The sequence below is a fragment of the Scyliorhinus torazame genome, chromosome 13 (genome assembly GCF_047496885.1).
Source record: "Scyliorhinus torazame isolate Kashiwa2021f chromosome 13, sScyTor2.1, whole genome shotgun sequence".
Taxonomy (NCBI): domain Eukaryota; kingdom Metazoa; phylum Chordata; class Chondrichthyes; order Carcharhiniformes; family Scyliorhinidae; genus Scyliorhinus; species Scyliorhinus torazame.
In genome coordinates, this window is record NC_092719.1 from 201,342,834 (window position 1) to 201,361,466 (window position 18,633).

The 18,633-nt window shown below is 49.2% G+C and overlaps 1 protein-coding gene across 2 annotated transcripts in view; it reads right to left on the bottom strand.

Moving 5' to 3' along the window:
- Positions 1 to 18,633, bottom strand: part of slc38a3b (solute carrier family 38 member 3b) — a 143,395-nt gene that overhangs the window by 63,643 nt on the left and 61,119 nt on the right. For both annotated transcript variants that reach the window (XM_072472904.1, XM_072472905.1), the window contains exons 5-7: positions 16,376 to 16,449; positions 12,568 to 12,660; positions 6,439 to 6,520 (exon numbers count right to left, since the gene is read on the bottom strand). In XM_072472904.1, coding sequence (XP_072329005.1) covers positions 6,439 to 6,520; positions 12,568 to 12,660; positions 16,376 to 16,449 — 249 coding nt within the window. The remainder of the gene's footprint in view (positions 1 to 6,438; positions 6,521 to 12,567; positions 12,661 to 16,375; positions 16,450 to 18,633) is intronic.

Genomic DNA, 18,633 nt, shown 5'->3' on the forward strand with positions numbered 1-18,633 from the left:
TTTTCCGGTGCGGCGCGCCCCCGCTGGCAGCGGATCCCCCGTTCCGGCAGCCAGCCAATGGGGTTTTCCATTGTGGCCATCCCATGCAGTCAGGAAACCCCGGGTGTGTGTACGGTGCCGGCGATGCGGAGTATCCCGCCGACGGAGAATCCCACGGTTTATGTTTTCAAGAAGCAGTTAGATATAGCACATAGGACGAAGGGGATTAAAGCTCATGGGGGGGAAAGCGGGATTCAGCTATTGAGTTGGATGATCAGCCATGATCATAACGAATGGCGGAGCAGGCTCAAAGGGCCGAATGGCCTCCTCCACCTCCTATTTTCTATGTTTCTGAACATACCTCTTTGACTAAATTTTTAGTCATTTGACCTACTATTTCCTCATGTGCTTCAGTTTGTTTTATGTTGCTCCTGTGAAGCGCCTTGTGATATTTCATTACACTAAAGGTGCTATATAAAGTTGTTGTAAAGAGAAAAATCCCAGCATCTCCAGTTTCTCTGTATAATTGAATTCCCTCCTTCATACCATCTTCTCCCTTCTGTCCTGTTGATCCAGGATGCACCATTCGATTGCCAAGGTGGCAGCTGCCCTCACTGTATTCACTCATCCGAGTCTCGGCTGTTCAACACCAACCCCTTATTAACCCTTGTCTACTTTAAATTGGGGGCCCTATAAGGCAGCTGCTGTGAATGAACACACGCCTGTTTGTCAGTATTATGGCCTGTATCACAGCACACTTTCACAGTCCCCACTCTCTCCCCGAGGGAGGCTTATGCAAAAAGTTGCACTTGCTCCAGCGGCACGTGGCACAGTGGTTAGCACTGCTGCCTCACAGGGACACGGGTTCAATTCCAACCTTAGGTGACTGTGCGGAGTCTGCACTTTCTCCCCCGTGTCTGCGTGGGTTTCCTCCAGGTGCTCCGGTTTCCTCCCACAGTCCAATGATGTGCAGGTTAGGTGGATTGGCCATGCTAAATTGTCCTTTAGTATCCAAAGGTTAGGTGGGGTTACGGGGATAGAGTGGGGGATTGGGCCTAGGTAGGGTACTATTTCACAGGGTCGGTGCAGCATTGATGGGCTGAATGGCCTCCTTCTTCACTGTAGAGATTCTATGAAGGCAGCTCACCACCATCTTCTCAGTGGCAATTAGGGGTGGACAACAAATACTGGCCTTGTCAGCAATGTCAACGTTGTTGAATGGAAAAAAGCTTCAAACGCAGGCCAAAGCCATTGTTCGCATTCTGTAATATACCTGCACGGCATCCGTGCAACTCCGGAATACCAGGATTCCGCCAGTGGAAGTCCAGGCCTTAATAGAGAGCTTCCAACTACCTGAGCCAACTGTAGCTAGAACAGTCCGTATATAGACTGGGCAGCGATTGGGCTTGGTATCTCTGCAGCTGTCTTGTTCCCTTCACTGTCAAGGCCTCATTGGGCATTGCGCCATTTCTGTGCACTTCCAGTCAAATGACAAATGTTTTGGGCAATTCTGTTTCAGTACTTGCAAATGCAGGGTATTTGCATCCTGGTTAAATATTTAATTTTCTTAATCTGTATTTTGGGCAAGATAAAACTCCAAAACAATTCCCACCACCTATAATTTGTCTTTAACTGTTAACCTGTTGAATAAACAGGAAGTCATCATATAGCAAATGCAACAACTGCTGTGACATTTGACTTAATCCCTACCCTGTGAATATGCAAACGTGCGGCAAGGATGCACTCTGCATAACCTTTCCTCTGTTGAATAAACACAAAATCAGTTGTTGCCCAGAGCATAATCCTTACTCCTGCTCAATAAACAGCACTCCCTTTAGCAACACAGTGAGTAACCCTGTTAGACAAGAGGGGTGTTGAGCGTTGTTGGCGCTACACTCATCCAGGCATATGGAGAGTATTTAATCACACTCCTGATTTGTGCCTTGTAGATGGTGGACAGGCTTTGGGCTTGGTGAATTATTCTCTGCAGAATTCCCAACGTCTGGCCTGCTTTTGTAACTATAGTATTTATATCGCCTGTTAAGTTTCTGGTCTATGGTACTTTCCAGGATGTTGATAGTGAGGGATTCAGTGAATGCAATGCCATTGAATGTCATGGGGAGATGGCTGGAGATGGTCATTGTCTGCCACTTGTGTGGTGCGAATGTTACTTGACATTTAGCTACTATTTCTTCAGTGCTAGAGGGTCTCCTATTGGTCCTCCAGCATCGAGAGCCCTCCTTAATTGGACAATGAGCCCGCACTCTGCACACTAATTGGCCAATATGGGGAAAATCACAGTCGAGTGACTGTTCCTCACACAGAATCACAGAATTGTTTCGTCGCAAGAGACCATTTGGCCCATCATGTCTGCACCAGCTCTCCAAATGAGCATCATGACTTAGTGCCGTTCCCCTGCCTTTTCCCTGTAACCCTGCACATTGTTTCTATTCAAGTAATCTTCGAATGCCCTCTTGAATGCCTCAATTGAACCTACCACCTCCACACTTCCAGGCCGTGCATTCCAGACCCAAACCACTCATTGTGCGAAAAAGATTTTTCTCACATCACATTTGCTTCTTTTACAAGTCACCGTATAAGTGTGCCCTCCCGTTCTTGATCCTTTTACAATGGGAAACAGTTTCTCCGTATCTATTCTGTCTAGCCCAAGATGTTGACACAGTGCGGCCTTGAGGTTCCCCCATTTGACTCTTGAAGCCCACGGAGAAAATCCTGCCCTTAATTCTCCTACTGTTTTCTCTGCTGAAAGGCCATCTCCAAATATGTGTGTAACCACCCACCCCGCATCCTGCTAAAACACTCACGTAGCAAATGTTCCTTATCCTACTGAGCAAATGGAAAACATCAAACAAATTGCAGCTTCCAACCTTCACCTTGCTGATTAAACAAAATATATTGGATAGTTGAGCATTGAGCAAACTTTCACGTTGAAACATGAACTCATATTTTTAGCACTGTATCTACTCTGATGAAGAGTTCATGTAAATATATATATTTTTCCCTTTTCTTTTCTGTCCCTTTTATATCATCAAGTTACAATCTCCAGCTGAATGGACAGGCAGCCCACCTTCTCGTCTCTCCCAAAGCCATTATCAACCAATAGTAAATGACGCATTCGGCAAATTCTTCCATTTGGTCAATCACTTGTCTCAGTAATATCCACAGGGGTTTTTCTGATCCTCTGCTATCGCACACATCACTCCCATGGAGTTTAGTTTGATGTTATGTCAAGAGATTAGGAACCCCGACCCCAGCCCCCTCCCCCTCCCCTCCAATGGAACTTCAACCTCCAGGCTCCTGCTGCTCATTTCAAAATTATGTTGGGATTAATAATGATAAATTGCCACATAAGGTTGGGAAACTTCACTCACAGACACAATGTGCCACCAAAATGGAGGTGCTTTGATGCTCCCTGCACAGATATTTTGTTAGACGAGGGTTCCTCGCGGAAACATAGGGGCAATTTTAATTCAGCACAGTAATTGTAGCTTTCCGCCATGATGTTGGAGGTGGGGGAAACAATTGAGTTCCTCTTGGAACATGGGGCGGGATTCTCCGAGCCTCCCCGCTCCAATCGTGCTCGGCGTGGGGACGGAAAATGGGCGTCAGACCTGCGATTGGAGAATTGCTGCCAATCGCGTGCACGCGGTCAACACGCGCCAGTCGGGGGCTATTGAAAGAGGCCCCCGCAGCGATTCTCCGCCAGCAATTGGCCGAGTTCCCGCCGGCGTGGTTCACTCATGGTTCCACCTGGTGGGCACTCCGAGTGACGGCTGCGGACACAGTCCACGGCTGCCTGGTGGGGGCTGGGAGAAACAGTCACGGGGGGACCTCCAGGATGGCCAGGCCCATGATCGGGGGCCACCGATCGGCGGGCGCACGCGACCTCGGGGGAGGGCCTATATTCTCGGGGCCGGTCCGTTGTGTCATGCTCTGACTCTGGCTCTCCCCTAAAGTCAGAGGGAATAACTTTCGCCCTCCATTTCTCTGAGGCAGTGAACCTTCCCATGTCTGTAGATGAGGATGTAAAAATGTTGGGGTCAGAAATGTAGCCCTACCCTCTCTCTGTCGTTTCATCTCCCTCACCACCTGACCCACACCCACACTTGGTGGGGGTTTAAATTTGGCTCTCAAGATTCTATCCAGATAACATTCAAATTTAAACCAAGGAGCCAATTGAAGAGAAAGCCTGTGTATTCAAACATCTGTGACAGCCTTCCATCTCTGAAGACAATGGTTTTCACCATGGTGGTCAACTCTGTTAAGCATCAGCTGATGTGGCTCAGGAGCCCGGTCCTGGCACGGCAGACTCTGTCGCATTTGCTGCTGGGGAAGTCTCTGGGCTGAGGATGCGCACAATTTTCCAGCCTCTGGTTTCTCTGGGCCCTTGTCTCGGCCAGCTGAGATGTTTGGTTCTGCTCGTCTCTTCCAATGGTCCCTCCAAACATTCAGACTCCAGAATTCACAATTCTCAGCGACTGTCTCCCTCTTGTCAGTGTCAATATTCACCATCTTCATATCTCACTTGTAGGTGTCCTTGTAGCGGGGGTATGAACACCCAGGAGGTCGTGGGCCAGTGGCCAAGTCACTGCACAGATGTCTTTAGATATACAACCATCATGCATCTGATGAATGTGACCGAGCATTGCCGTAGCAATGAGTCTACGCCGATGGAATGAGCATGCTCCACATGTCACCTTGCCCCACCTAGAGGTGCCGAGGATACGGCTGGGACAGCGAAGGTGGAGACTGTTCAGTCATTTCTCCTGCCTGACATCGGTTGTCCTGGTCTCACCGCTGTCGAGGAGAGCGCTGCAGGTTTGCTACACTCACCGTCTGACATTCTCAATCAGTTTGATGTTGCTCCACACCCTCTTACGCAGCTCAGGCATAACAGCTGCAGCCTTTAAGTGGGGCGGGATCCCGCCTTCAAGTATAACACAATATTCCCTAAATACACTGGTCGCACCAGGACTATGGGAGGTCAGTTTTACTGGACTTCATTTTCAGTATTCACTGGCTCTCAAATTAGACAACCCAGATTCTTTCTTTTCTGTCCAACTGAAATACGAAGCATTTATTGGATGGCTTCCCTAATGGATCAGTGGGTAAGTATACAGCATGATATGATACTAAACTATACTGACTGGGAAATATTCAGATCTGATGCATAAACAGCTGATGTATAAATAGAGTAAATATTTCAAGTTCAATATGACTGGGAACGTTGGGCGTGACTTATTGGCCACGCCCCGCGGGAATCAGGACGGGACGCAGCCAGTAGATCCTGCGAGAGGCCTCTTCCAGCATTCCCGATGGTCGCTACGCCTCACGGGGTCTAACTATATGTTGGGAGACGTTGCGATCTGGATCTCGCCCACAATGGGCGGGACCCAGACTCGCATGGTTAAGTGCGCTGAAAAGCTCACTTAACTCTGCCAACGCCGGATCTAACCGGCCCCAGAATCTACCGCCCTCGCCGAGGAGACCCCAGCCAGGCACCGTTTAGCACTGCTCCGCACAAACAGGTATCAAGTGAGATGGCGGTGCCACATGGATGCCATCATGGCATTGCCAGGGTGCCAGGATGGCAGTGCCAAGGTGCCCAGGTAACATTTTGCCCTTGCTGGGGATTGGGCCTGGGGTGGGGGGGCTCTGCCCATTTGTGGTGCGGGTGGGGGGGCTTGAGGACCCCTAACAGGCGAGTTGGGTCATTGGGGGGGTCGGGGAGATGCGTTGGGAAGTCAAGAGATCAAGGTGGCATTAAAAATGGTATTCCGATCTCTTCCTGCACAGACAAGCGGAGCTGAGTGCAACTGAGTGAGGCTTCTGAGGCCTGGAAAAAAAACAGGGTGCCGTTAGATAACGGGGCCATTCCCGAAGCTACAAGCGCCAGGGAAGACCCCGCTAATCCCACCCAGGACAGACTCTGTTTTTGGTTAGATCGCACCCATTAACTCTGTTTCTCTCTCCACAGATAATAATAATCTTTATTAGCGTCACAAGTAGGCTGACATTAGTACTGCAATGAAGTATGCTGTCAGACTGCCTGGGGTTTTCCAGTATTTCCTGTTTTTATTTCAGTTTTCCAGCATCAGTATTTTGCTTTTATTCTGAGTTGAAGTCCTCTAATTGTCTCAGTGCCCAGGTTCAGTAAGTCCAACGCCGGCATCTCCACATCAGGTTCAGTAAGACACTTGATAGGAGTTCACCTCATTCTGATTCTAACACTTGAATATTTTAGAACAGAAAGGAAGACCAAAGGCCAGTATGTCCTGGGAGCTTCCCCTATTCCGTTGGTGGAGTTGCATTTACTCGGTTAAAAAGGGATTTCCGCGAAGCTTGAGTGGAATTAACGACAGAAACAGGAATCGGCCCAAGGAAATTTACACCAAACCCTGACCATTTACTCCAACCTTTGCAGGAATTTCTACTCACCCAGCTTTCTCCTCGACATTCAGAAAGGCCTGTATCACCAGGGGAAGTTCGTACTTCACAATGTAGAGATAACTGGACATAGCTGAAATCAGACAAAAAGCGTTAGGCTGAACTTTCTGCTTAAACCCCAACAATAACCATGAAGGGAGATACATCTCCATCTTGGGAATGGACTCGCTAAAGGCTACAGGCGCGTTGGTTGGAATTGTTCTGGGGCAGACTGGGAGGCACAGAGGACGGTAAAATTGTGGGGAACCAGATCAGATTGCGGCATTATTTTACGAACATTGGGACAGGGTGCGGTGAGGTTGCTGTCCTCAGCTGGCAGGCTTACAGGATAAGAGGCACAATTTGGGGCTTTTTTATTGTGCATTTGGCATTTTGCCAATAGGGTGGGGGCACACGACACTGTGTGGGGAGGCCACCAGCTAAATAGAGGTTGTCTCCCTGCCACAGTCTGAGCGACATAGTTTCATGAAGGGGCTACAGGCTGGAAAAGCAGTGTGGGGTCCCAGAATTGGTTTCCCCACCGACACTTGGCCCCCTTCAACTTACCTCTCGTTGACTTCAGGTCTCCAGTGTTTCTCAGCTGGCCATGTCCCTCCCAATCCTCCCACTTGCTGCTTCTCCCCATTGCTCCCACCCTGCTCACTGCTCCCCCTCGTTCAACACTTCCCTCCCCAACACTCCAGTTTCCTACTTCCCCAACCCTCCTACTTATAGCTTCACTTGTTCTCTCATTCACTCCTCTCTCGTCGCCTTCTCCCAGCAAGGGCAATGGTGAGTGAGAGGAAGCTGCAGAGGGAAGCAGAGAACTGGAAGGAAGTGGCGGGTGAGGGTATTGGAGAAAGGTTGCGGACGAGAGGTTGGGGAGAGGGAGGGTCAGAGAGAGGCAGCGAGTAGGAGGGTCAGTGACCGGGAGGACCAGCAAGTGGAAAGAGTTGCCAAGCAGAAAAAGTGGGAGAGGGAAGTGTTGAGGGGGAGGGAAGTGGTGAGGGGAGGGTCAGGGAGGGAAGTGGTCAGTGGGAGGGAAGTGGTGAGGGGGAGGCTCAGGGAGGGAAGTGGTGAGGGGGAGTGTGTAATTGAAAATATGAAAAGATATGTCATTTGAAACATGCAAATCTGGCAATACCTGATCTAAGAAACATGAGAGAATGTAGGGAAAAATCCCACGAAGGGTTAACAGCAGCTGTAGGAGAGGGCTGTGAAATGCAGATAGCCTTGGTCAAGCAGGCAAAACAAGCAGGTCTTTCAAGTCATAATCGAGTGAATTTTAGTATACAGCTAAAAGCAATGGGTCGCACCTTCTTTTGAAGCTAGGTAAGCAGATGGAAAAGAATGGATAAGGTTTTCAGCTGAATTAGGTGACAAATGTTTAAATGTGAAGCAAATCTTTTAACTCACCACCAACTGAATTTTTAGTATAAAGCTAAAAGCAATATTTCACACCTTCATTGAAGTTAAGTAAGCAGATGGAAAAGAATGGATGAGGTTCAGTTGAATTAGGTGACAAATGTTTAGAGGTGAAATTCTGCTGACACCAGGTGACTATGGGAAGCTGGAGACAACGTGTCTACGAGAACACAATTAGACCCAAATCAAAGTCAAAATTATGAGCTGGGGACACAATTTGAAAATAATAAAACTATAGAAATGACAGGAATCAAAAGTCACACCATCTTTGAAATCACAAGATTTCTGAACATCACAAAGGACACAATGTAATCAAATGATGAGGTCATGCTCAAAATGAATACTTAGTCATGTTAGAAAAAATTAGATTAAAGGTACTTTTTACAATCCAAGTGAAATAAAAGTTACTTTACAATAAAGTCATAAAAACTTAATCACTGTTAGAAAGATATATAAACTCTGAGAAAGGGGCAGAGAAGCAGAGAAGGAACAAGAGTCAGTTCAGAATCAGCTCAGAGCCAGCTTACAGTCAGCTCGGTCATGGGAAAGGGACTAAGCAAAGCAGCCGAGCTAAAACAGCTAATACATCTGAGAAAGACCAAAAGCTAAAGAAGAGTGATTGTCAAGGTGGACCTGAAGGTCTCTTCAACCAACCAGGAGAATCCAGAAGCAATATCTTTTTACTTTTCTGTAAAGACAGTGATTGCATCTTTTAAAAGAAAAAAATATATAATAATAAAATAACTTAAAAGTTTTAACCTGAAACAGTGGTTATTACAAAGCTTACTTTACTTACTTAGCAACGCAGGACCCAGGATATTGATGCTACTAAGTGGTAAGAAGGTAAAATTCTTCTGTGAAGTTATGGGTTATACCGGGGGATAACTTGAAAATATAGTTTGCCGCGAATAGCACCCACCTACGCCTGCATAGGAGTCAGGGAGTGAGAATCCCTCTTCACCATTTAGAATGTCGACCCTTTTTGGTATAGGGGGAATTCTAAGAATAGTGGTGAGTTTTTAACTTCAAGTGTCAGGGAGGGAAGTGGTGAGTGGGAGGGAAGTGGTGAGTGGGAGGGTCAGGGAGGGAAGTGGTGAGGGGGAGGATCGAGGAGGGAAATGGTGAGGGGGAGGGAAGTGGTGAGTGGGAGGGAAGAGGTGAAGGGGAGGGACAAGGAGTGAAGTGGTGGAGTGGAGGGAAGTGGTTAGTGGGAGGGAAGTGGTGCTCACCACGAGGCGAAGGTACATAAGAACTAGGAGCAGGAGTAGGCCATCTGGCCCCTCGAGCCTACTCCACCATTCAATGAGATCATGGCTGATCTTTTGTGGACTCAGCTCCACTTTCCGGCCCAAACACCATAACCCTTAATCCCTTTATTCTTCAAAATAAACAGGTAGGCCTGCAAATGAAGAAAACGGCAGTTTCGACTGGCAGCCATCTTGAGAAAGGAGCAGCACATGCGCAGTTCCCCAGAAGACGCGAATCGGCAAAACGGCGTTCTGCGCATGCGTGAGAAGCCGCGCACGCGCAGTTGCGAAAAAGGTACCAAGTAAAGGACAAACGATCTGCGCATGCGCAAACCATTCCTACATTCTACGTCACAAGCGTCATGACGTCAGAGGCCCTGGACCACGGCCACTTAAAGGGGAATGCTCGAAAATAAGAAAGAAAAAATTTAAAGCCGTAAATCACAATTCTTTCATCTGAAACGACAGCACAATGCCTGAACAGCGACCAGTAGCTGAAAGTAACCTCTGCAGAGCCCTGCAACAAGCAGTTAGCACCACCCAAAGAAATGATTTGGTCCTTGAAGACTACGACTCAGACGTTGATTTCTTCTTTGGACATCGCGAGCACCATGACAGCTCCGACACAGAAAGTGATGATATGGTCCTTGAAGACTCTGACTCAGACGATGATTTCATCATTGGACGTGGCGACCTCAGTACCAAATCCGAACCGCAACGAGATGTGTTGTACAGTGAAGACACAGACATGGACGAGTTCTTCGGATTTGAGGATCCTCAGCCCAGCACAGACGACATCCTAACCCAGAAGTACAGGATTCTGCTGCGGCCTGAAACCAAGAGACAGAGAGCGGTACAAGCCCACAGGGAGTGGCCTGACGCCAAGAGTCAGAGAGCGGTACAAGCCCACAGAGAGCGGCCTGACGCCAAGAGACAGAGAGAGGTACAAGCCCACAGAGAGCGGCCTGACGCCAAGAGACAGAGAGAGGTCCAAGCCCACAGAGAGCGGCCTGACGCCACACCAGTGGTCCATGCACCACGAACAGTGCTCCACGAACCATGAAGAGTCTCCGACTCCACACGAAAGGTGGTCCAAGCACCACGAAGTGTCCCCGACTCCGCACAGAAAGCGATGAGACTCCACAGCGAGACCACTGCACGTCTCCACACAGAGAATACAGAAAGACTCCACAGCGAGACCACTGCACGACTCCGTTGAGAGTGCACAGATCGACTCCACAGCGAGACCACTGCATGACTCCACACAGGGAACGATGTCAGACTCCACAGAGAGAGCAGTACAAGCCTCCACAGCGAGCTCGTTGACAGACTCCACGATGGAAGCAACGCAAGACTCCAGAGCGCAATCCTTGCATGAACAAGACCATGAAGGTCTAGCAATCTTATCTGAGCAACCAGCAGCAGACGATGCAAGTCTGCCACGCTCAAGTGCACAGCAAGATGACTATGACAGTCTACCACGCTCAAGTGAACAACAAAAAGACTATGAAAGTCTACCCAGATTATTTGAGCCAACAGAAGAAGACTCTGACAGTCTACCCAGCTCATCTAACCGACAAGAAGACACTGCAGGTCTACCCACTGTATGTGCAACAAGTGACAAAGTCTTCACAATTCCCATACAAGATGTGTGACATCTCAGTGAGACTGACAGATCTCAGCTAGTATGTACAGAGGCACTCGACAATCAAAGTGAGGCTACTAGTGACTCCAGTGACACCACGTTAATTCAAACCTCATCCACTCGAGCCTCTCCACAAGGCAATGCATTCCTGAATGTTTTGACTCCGGATGGGGAGCATCAAGACACCTCAGATGATTCAAGTGAACCTGAAATGACTCCGGACGGGGAGCATCAAGACACCTCAGATGATTCAAGTGAACCTGAAATGACTCCGGACGGGGAGTGTCAAGAAACCAAAGCTGATTCAGGTGAACTAGAAAGGACTCCAGATGGGGAGCATCGACAAGCCGAAGATGATTCAAGTGAACCGGACATGACTCCAGACGGGGAGCACCGAGGAATCAGAGACGGCACGCTCAATGAAAGAGCAGATGCCACAAAGGACACTGACACAAGTAACTTTGTGAAGGATTCAAATTCTCCACTCAATGTGGTCATTGAGCGCAACAAACACAACAACAAAACCTACGAAAACAACAACAAAGACAACAAGAAGTGTACCAAAGGCACCAACGTCAACAACAAGCACGACAAAAATAACAACAATGGAACAACGACTGGTACGACATGGTACAACTCTGTAAATGCAGGACAATGTAACAGCACAGATAACACTGGCAAGAGTACAGCCATACCATGGTATGACAGCAAATCTCACCGATCCAAGTTTGCTACACTGCAAACAAGTAAGCCAGCTTTCAAGGCAGATGGGTTTGCTCCACTATGAACAAGCAAACCAGCTTTCAAGGCAGCTGACATACTGCATCAATATCACAATCACAAGAAACAGTCCAGGCCGGATGACACAGGTTACGTACTGCATCGCTATCACAAGCATCGAAAAAAAGAGTCCAAATCAGACAACAAAGTGATTTGACCACTTCTTGTTTCCTTAAGCACAGGGACACTGACGGCGTTCACAAGGAAATGACAACATCATCTTCGACACTTCAATAACAAAACAAGAAAGCCACTGGACCATATTAATTCATGAACTTTGGACTCATACATATTATTTGGTATTGTTTATTCATCACTGTCATCATGATTTGTACATGTCATCACTTCTCTACCTATTTTGTTCAATTTTCTTTAACACTGTCCAGAAAATATGTAACACGAAAAAGGGGGGATGTGGTGAAATGCATCACTGTAAATACACAAGGGGTTAATGTAGATACACTAGGACTGAGTAAACACTAGAGGGAGCACCAGAGGCATCATGACATGCAGACACAGCTAATGAACACATAGAATAGGACACGACCAATGGGCAGTCAAGACACCCAGAGATGGCACTACCACAAAGGGGCAACCCATATATAAGGACAGGGCACACATGCTCTTTCTCTTTTCCACAGGCGACACTCAGAGAGACAGGGGCAGATCGGAAGCATCACACCCACTGCATGGCTTAGAGCAGACTGGTTAGTTAGACTGAGTTACTATAGCAAGATTAGAAGGAGAGTCGAACTCAAGTCGGAGAATTGTTAACTGTTCAATAAATGTGTTAAACCTATCTCCAGGTCTGAACCTTCCTTTGTCAGAGCGTACATCAAGGAAGCAGCTTATGCTACACGAAGAAGCAAAACACAACAAGTACCTTAATTATGGTATTGTATTAACAGGAAAACAGGACATATTTCAGTTCTCTCCACAGGCCTCACTCCTTGTGCATTGACATTCTTTGACCCTACACTAACGCTATTAAAAGACAAATACTCCAGCCTGCGGAATTTTCAAATCATTGTGTTGACTTCTTACCTCCAATATTCTGTAGGGTGATCGCGAGAGCAGCTGCTAACTTTCCAGGAGTCCCAAATGCCCTGTAACCAAGCTGTTCGTATGCACGGATTCCTGAGGCAATGAAGGAAAGGTGATTTGAATCACTAAAAATAAGGCCCACACGTTTGACACAAATGTTTGAATGCTTCAAATGCATTTGTTAAGAACAAAAGATGCTAAGATCTGTTCTCCCGGAGGGAAGAAAATAGTAAAATTTGGCAACTACCTGTCACTGGTCTGAACTGGTCTTGTTCCGGTCCAGACCAGTACCTGTCATTTCCAGGTTTCCGAGCACATCTGCTGAGGTGAAGGGTGAACAGCTGGTCTCAGGAAGGAGATGGATATAGGGAGAATGGATAATTTGTTGTAAAGCTTTTATAGGGAAGACACCTGAAGTGAAATTGCAGGCGGGATTCTCTGATCCTGAGGCTAAGTGTCGACACCGTCGTAAACGGCGTCACGTTTCCAGGCGGCATCAACATGGCCTCAGGAGCAGCGATTCTGGCCACTACATGGGGCCAGAACGACACTGGAGCGACCCATGCTTCTGCAGCTGCCGATCCCGGTGTCAGATGGGCGCCGCGGGTCTGCGCATGCGCAGTGGGACCAGCGCCAATGTGCACATACGCAGTGGGACCGGCGCCAATGTGCACATACGCAGTGGCTCCCTTCTCTGCGCCGGCCCCGACGCAAAATGGCGTAGGGCTGCAGGGGCCGGCGCGGAACAAAAGAGGCCCCACCCCGAGAGGCCGGCCCACCGATCGGTAGGCCCCGATCGCGGGCCAGGCCACAGCGGAGGCCCGCCCGGGGTCGGACCCCCCTGCCCCCCCACCAGGTCGCCCCGGGTGCATCCACGCCGAGGGTCCGCCGGGTAAGACCAGGTGTCAACGGCGCCGCGGGACTCGATTTTTTGGGTGGCCGCTCGCCCCATCCTGGGCGGAGAATCACTGGGGGGGGGGGGCGCATAGAGCGGCCCCCGACCGGCGCCGCGCCGACGCCAATGGCACCTCCGGAGAATCGTCGGGGCGGCGTCGTGAGCTTCGCGCTCGTCCCGCCGATTCTCCGGCCCGGCCTGGGCTGAGAGAATCCCGTCCTGCATTTCTGTAACCCCACCAGAATGTTTGCCGGGTCAGTCAAAAACGCACCAAAATCTCAGATATATGGGGGTGGATATATGGGGTCAGCCAAAAATTGGGATTGGCGCCGGGCACCCAAAGGAGCACTGTGCCCCGGTGCCTCGATGGCAGCGTGAATGCGCTCCACGTCCTGCGCCAGTGTGGGCATGAAAACGTACAGTATCGTATCATCAATGGGCCCGACCCAGAATTCCCCGGCCTCCTGCATTGCTCCGCCTCCGCCAGGCAGAAGTGAGGCCCTCGCGGTTCACTTGTGACTGGGCGCCGTGGCTGCTGAGGTAGAGAGAGGAGGTAAGAAAGGTTTCCAAAGGTGCAATAGTGGGCTGGCAGGTGTACCGCTGGCTGAAGGGTGTCTGTGAGAGCCGGGGGGGGTGGAATAGTGGGGGATGACCCAGAGATGGGCCATGGGCCCAGGGTGTCCCCCCCGCCCCCCTCCCCCGCCTGTGAACAGGAGATCTGGGCACAGACCACCATGGCCACGGCCTGCTTGGCCGCCATCTGGCTGTGCACTGCACTGATGGCCCACTGTGACCCCGAAATGTGCAGTGCGCCATGCAGCAACTCCCCTGCAGGAGTGACGATGAGGGGCCGCAGGTCCGGAGGGCACCCTCCGGTCTTCTCCTGCTCCTGGCAGCTGTGGGCTGCCTTCTCCTTGGGGGATAGATAATGCAAAATGGGAGACACTCGGACGCCGGCAACACAGGGAGGGCCCGCAGCTAGTGGCCTGTGTGTGCAGGGCACCTGGCGATGTTGGGCGGTATGTTTGTTGGCATGGGTGCAGGATGGGGTGTGCGCAGACTGCCAGCGGGTGGGGTTCGATTGCCCTCTAGGAGGGGAGGGTGGGTGTCGGGCAGTGTGGGACGGGGTTGGTGCCAGGAGCACGGAACTGGCGACTCACCCAGGCCGCCCTGAGGAGGCCGTGCAGCTTCTTTCTGCACTGCCCGTCCGGTCCTCGCGGTGGGGCCCACGGCGCTCACGGCCGCTGCCACCTCCACCCGGGCCCCATTGGCGTCAGCAGATGGCAGCCTCCTTTCCACTCAGGGGAACAGGGTGTCCCTCCTCTCCTCCACGGCACCCAGCAATATCTCAAGCGCTGCATTCGCGAATCTCGGGGCCGCTCTCTGGGGCGGCATGTTCTCATCTGAAATGAGAGTGCGTGGGGTGTGGAGCGCTTATAAGTGGCTGCGGTTTGTCAGGCTCTCATGTGCCGTTCTGAACCCTAGCAAATCGCACGCCAACGTGCATTGGGCCTCGTTCCACCAGGGGCGATAGCATATCCTGAATGGCTCCGGCAGACGCACCCCCGTTGGGACCGTGAAACACCCGACATCCAGTCCCAGCTTAGCCTCAGAAATAGAGAATCCAGCCCATGAACTTTCCTGATGGCCTTGTGGGTTCCTCTGTGACGCTGCTATTATAAAGGGTGTAGCGGACTGATTCCTGTACCCAGACCTCAGGTATAGGGTCAGGTAAGCGGTCTTGGCAAAGCTGGAGGCCTGTGAGCAAGTTGTCTGGCATCTCTCTGAAACTATGGATGATGGTGTGGGGACGAAAGCAGGACATGGGGTTAAACACTGTAGGAGAGTTTCAGTGGCAGCAGGCAGAAACCTCATTCATGGGCCTCGATTAGTCCCAGGGTTGCCAACAATGATTGGATACATTCCTGAAGATTTCAACTTGTGACCTTCCACCTCCAACTGCTCAGCCTGGAATTCAAAGCAAAAAACCTTTACAAATGCTCTGAATGCCCCCTATTATTTTTCTCTGATTTTGCTGAAAGCAGCATCCAGAAAATTAATCCTAGATTCCTGGAGGCTTCACTGGGATGTGTGGGAGATCATCCTGCAATTTCTTCTTAGAAAATTACTGTCTAACCAATGGTAGCCAGAGCAGGTCAAAGGGTAGGAATCTTGCCGCAACTAGTTAATCCCCTGACTCCCCGAAGCCTGTCCACCATCTACAAGGCACAAGTCAGGAGTGCAATGGAATACTCTCCACTTGCCTGGATGAGCACAGCTCCAACAACACTCAAGAAGCTCAACACCATCCAGGACAAAGCAGCCCGCTTGATTGGTCCCCCTTCCATAAACATTAACTCCATCCACCATGAGTGATCAGTGGCAGTCTTGGGTATCATCGACAACATGCAATGCAGGAAAGCAGCAAGGTTTCTGAGGCAACAACTTCCAAACCCACCACCATTATTACCATCTGGAAGGGCAAAGGCAACAGATACCTGGGAACCCCAACATCTGGAGGTTCCCCTCCAAGTCACTCACCATCCTGACTTGGAAATATATCGCCGTTCCTTCACTGTCACTGAGTCAAAATCCTGGAATTCCCTCCCTAACAGCACTATAGATGTACTTCCACCTCAGGGGCTGCAGCAGTTCAAGAAGGCAGCTCACCGCCACCTTCTGAAGGGCAACTAGGGATGGGCCATGATGGCCACATCCTGTAAAATGAATTTTGAAAAAGCTATGGCCCCACATGCTCCAGTATAGCAGTAGCACCAAAAGAAATTAAGAACACAGATGCATTTGTGGTGAATGAGTTCTTCAGTAAATTAAAGGTGTGTGATCTGTCGTCGTCCCCCCCCCCCGCTTTTGGAGAAAGTGAAACATAGAAAGGAGCCATATTAAGCCACTTACCAACCACCCCAGAAGCTTTCAGAAGCAAATGGATGGAGTAGGACGAGAGCAAGGCCACAGTCGTCAACAGAAATCTAAAAAGATAAACAGGAGGAAAGAAAAGACAAAAGGATCATTTCCAAATCAGTCCTTCAGTCAAATCTTACACATTGGCTGTGCACTATTAGAATTCTCAATTTCTGCCCAGAGATTTAACATTCTTCGTAATATTTTATTTAACATGGTTCCCCGAGAATTGTTTCTTGTAGCATGGGCTTTGCACAGTATGGTGAATGATTTTTGATTGTAGTCCTTGTTGAGTTTGCCCCTCATAAATCGCGTTAATAATGACTAGCTCAGGCACGCTTGGAGCCTCCATGCTGTGCTATCCCATTCCTCAATCTTCTTTTGAACTTAATCCCTCACAAAGAAGATCCAGGGAGAGGATGTGAATGTCACTAGAGATCAGGAAGCCTCATATGGAAACTCCCATTCCAATGTGAGCTTTCCTTTGCAGGAAAATCCTGGGACTTAATCGTTGCGGGGTTAGAATCCACAAGCTCTCCCTTGGTGACATTGCTAGTTTGTGCTATACAGCACCAACCCTTTCTTTATTGCTCCTCCTTATGAGGCTAAATTAGGGTTTCAGTTAACAGCAAATGTGACCACTCGAATGTGGAGGAGCATGGGATGGGCTGATACATCCTATGGCTTTCTCCTCTGCTCCTGCATTCTTGTGGAAGTTTCTCGCTGACAGCAATCAACAGCTTGATCGATTGGGAATCACAGGCCCAGATTTTTCCCTTTGGGGCACAGTGTTTTGGTGCATCCTGCAGCTCAATGAAAATGGTTACATCTCTTGTTGTCTAACAGTACTGAAGCCTTACTTTCAATTTCTCACTCTTGACTGCAAGGGATAAAGGAAAACAGCCTTTCTGCATTCTCAGGCTCCAGCCACCAGTGCTGTACTCAAAGTGTGGCCAGGACAGAGGTAGCAAAGGAATGGGAAAGGTTTACGGATATGAGTTTCCTAATCACAGACATTTCCCTGCTCAGGTATCGTTTCTAGGCGCCCTATGCCCCGGTTGTGAGGATGGTGTCATCAGAATGTTCTTTGAATTAGAATCCTTTGTGTTTTAAAACATGAGAAACCCTCATTATGCATTCCAGTGTTAGGATTGGACGGATAAGGGATTTGCGACTGGATGAAAATGGTGGGATTGGCAGAGATGCTGGGATTACCAGGTTGATACCTGGAATGAGGGGCTTGTCTTATAAGCAAAGGTTAGACAGACTGGGGTTGTTTCCACTGGAGTTTCGAAGCCTGAGAATTAACTTGACTAAAGAATACAAGATCCTGAATGGTCTCAATAAGGTGGACGTTGAAAGGATGTTCCCTTTTGTGGGTGAGTCCAGAACGAGGGGGCACAATTTTAAAATTAGGGGTCGCCCTTTTGGGACAGAGAAGAAATGTTTTCTCCCAGAGGGTTGTGCGACTTTGGAATTCTCTGCCTCAGGGGGCAGTGGAGGTGGGGGTCATTCAATATTTATAAGGCAGAGGTGGATAGATTCTTGTTAAGTAAGGAAATCAGAGGTTATCAGGTATAGATGGGTATGTATAACTTGAAAAACAAACAGATGAGCCATGACAGTATGAAATGACGGAGCAGGTGAGAGGGGCCAAATGGCCCACTTCTGTGCCTATTTCAAATGTTTGCATGAAGAGGCTATAGACATTGGGTTCTTCCCTCTCTAATGACGAGCCCACAGGCTACCTTTCCTTTCTGACCACTTTCCCCATCAGCAATCAGTCACATCTGTTCAACATGGCCTAGCCGTGCTGGAACCTTCTTTAATTGCCACAAAGCTTGGTGTTGAGGATTGGGTGGGTGGTGGAAATTTAACACAAGATATTTGGTTTCAGGATGTCAACCAGTAGCTCTGTATAACAACCCACCGAATAAGATACAGTGATTGGGCTGACGGCATTCAGCAAGATGTGTCAATTAGTGGAATTTTGTGCCAATTCATGGAATCCACAGTGTCGATCATTAGCCAGCAACCCTATGCAACCAAGCTTGCTGAATATTTCCATCCCTGCTTTCCTGAAGGCCCCAGATTCTTCCCTGCCATTGATTTGCAGTTGGAGCAATCACCTGGGCATCACCCTACTGCTCATCATATGTACACTTACTCAGAGGTGGTTATCACCGCCTCCTGTTACCACCCAACTCATGGGCTTAGCTGACAGGGGACAATCAGGGTGAGAAACATGCCTT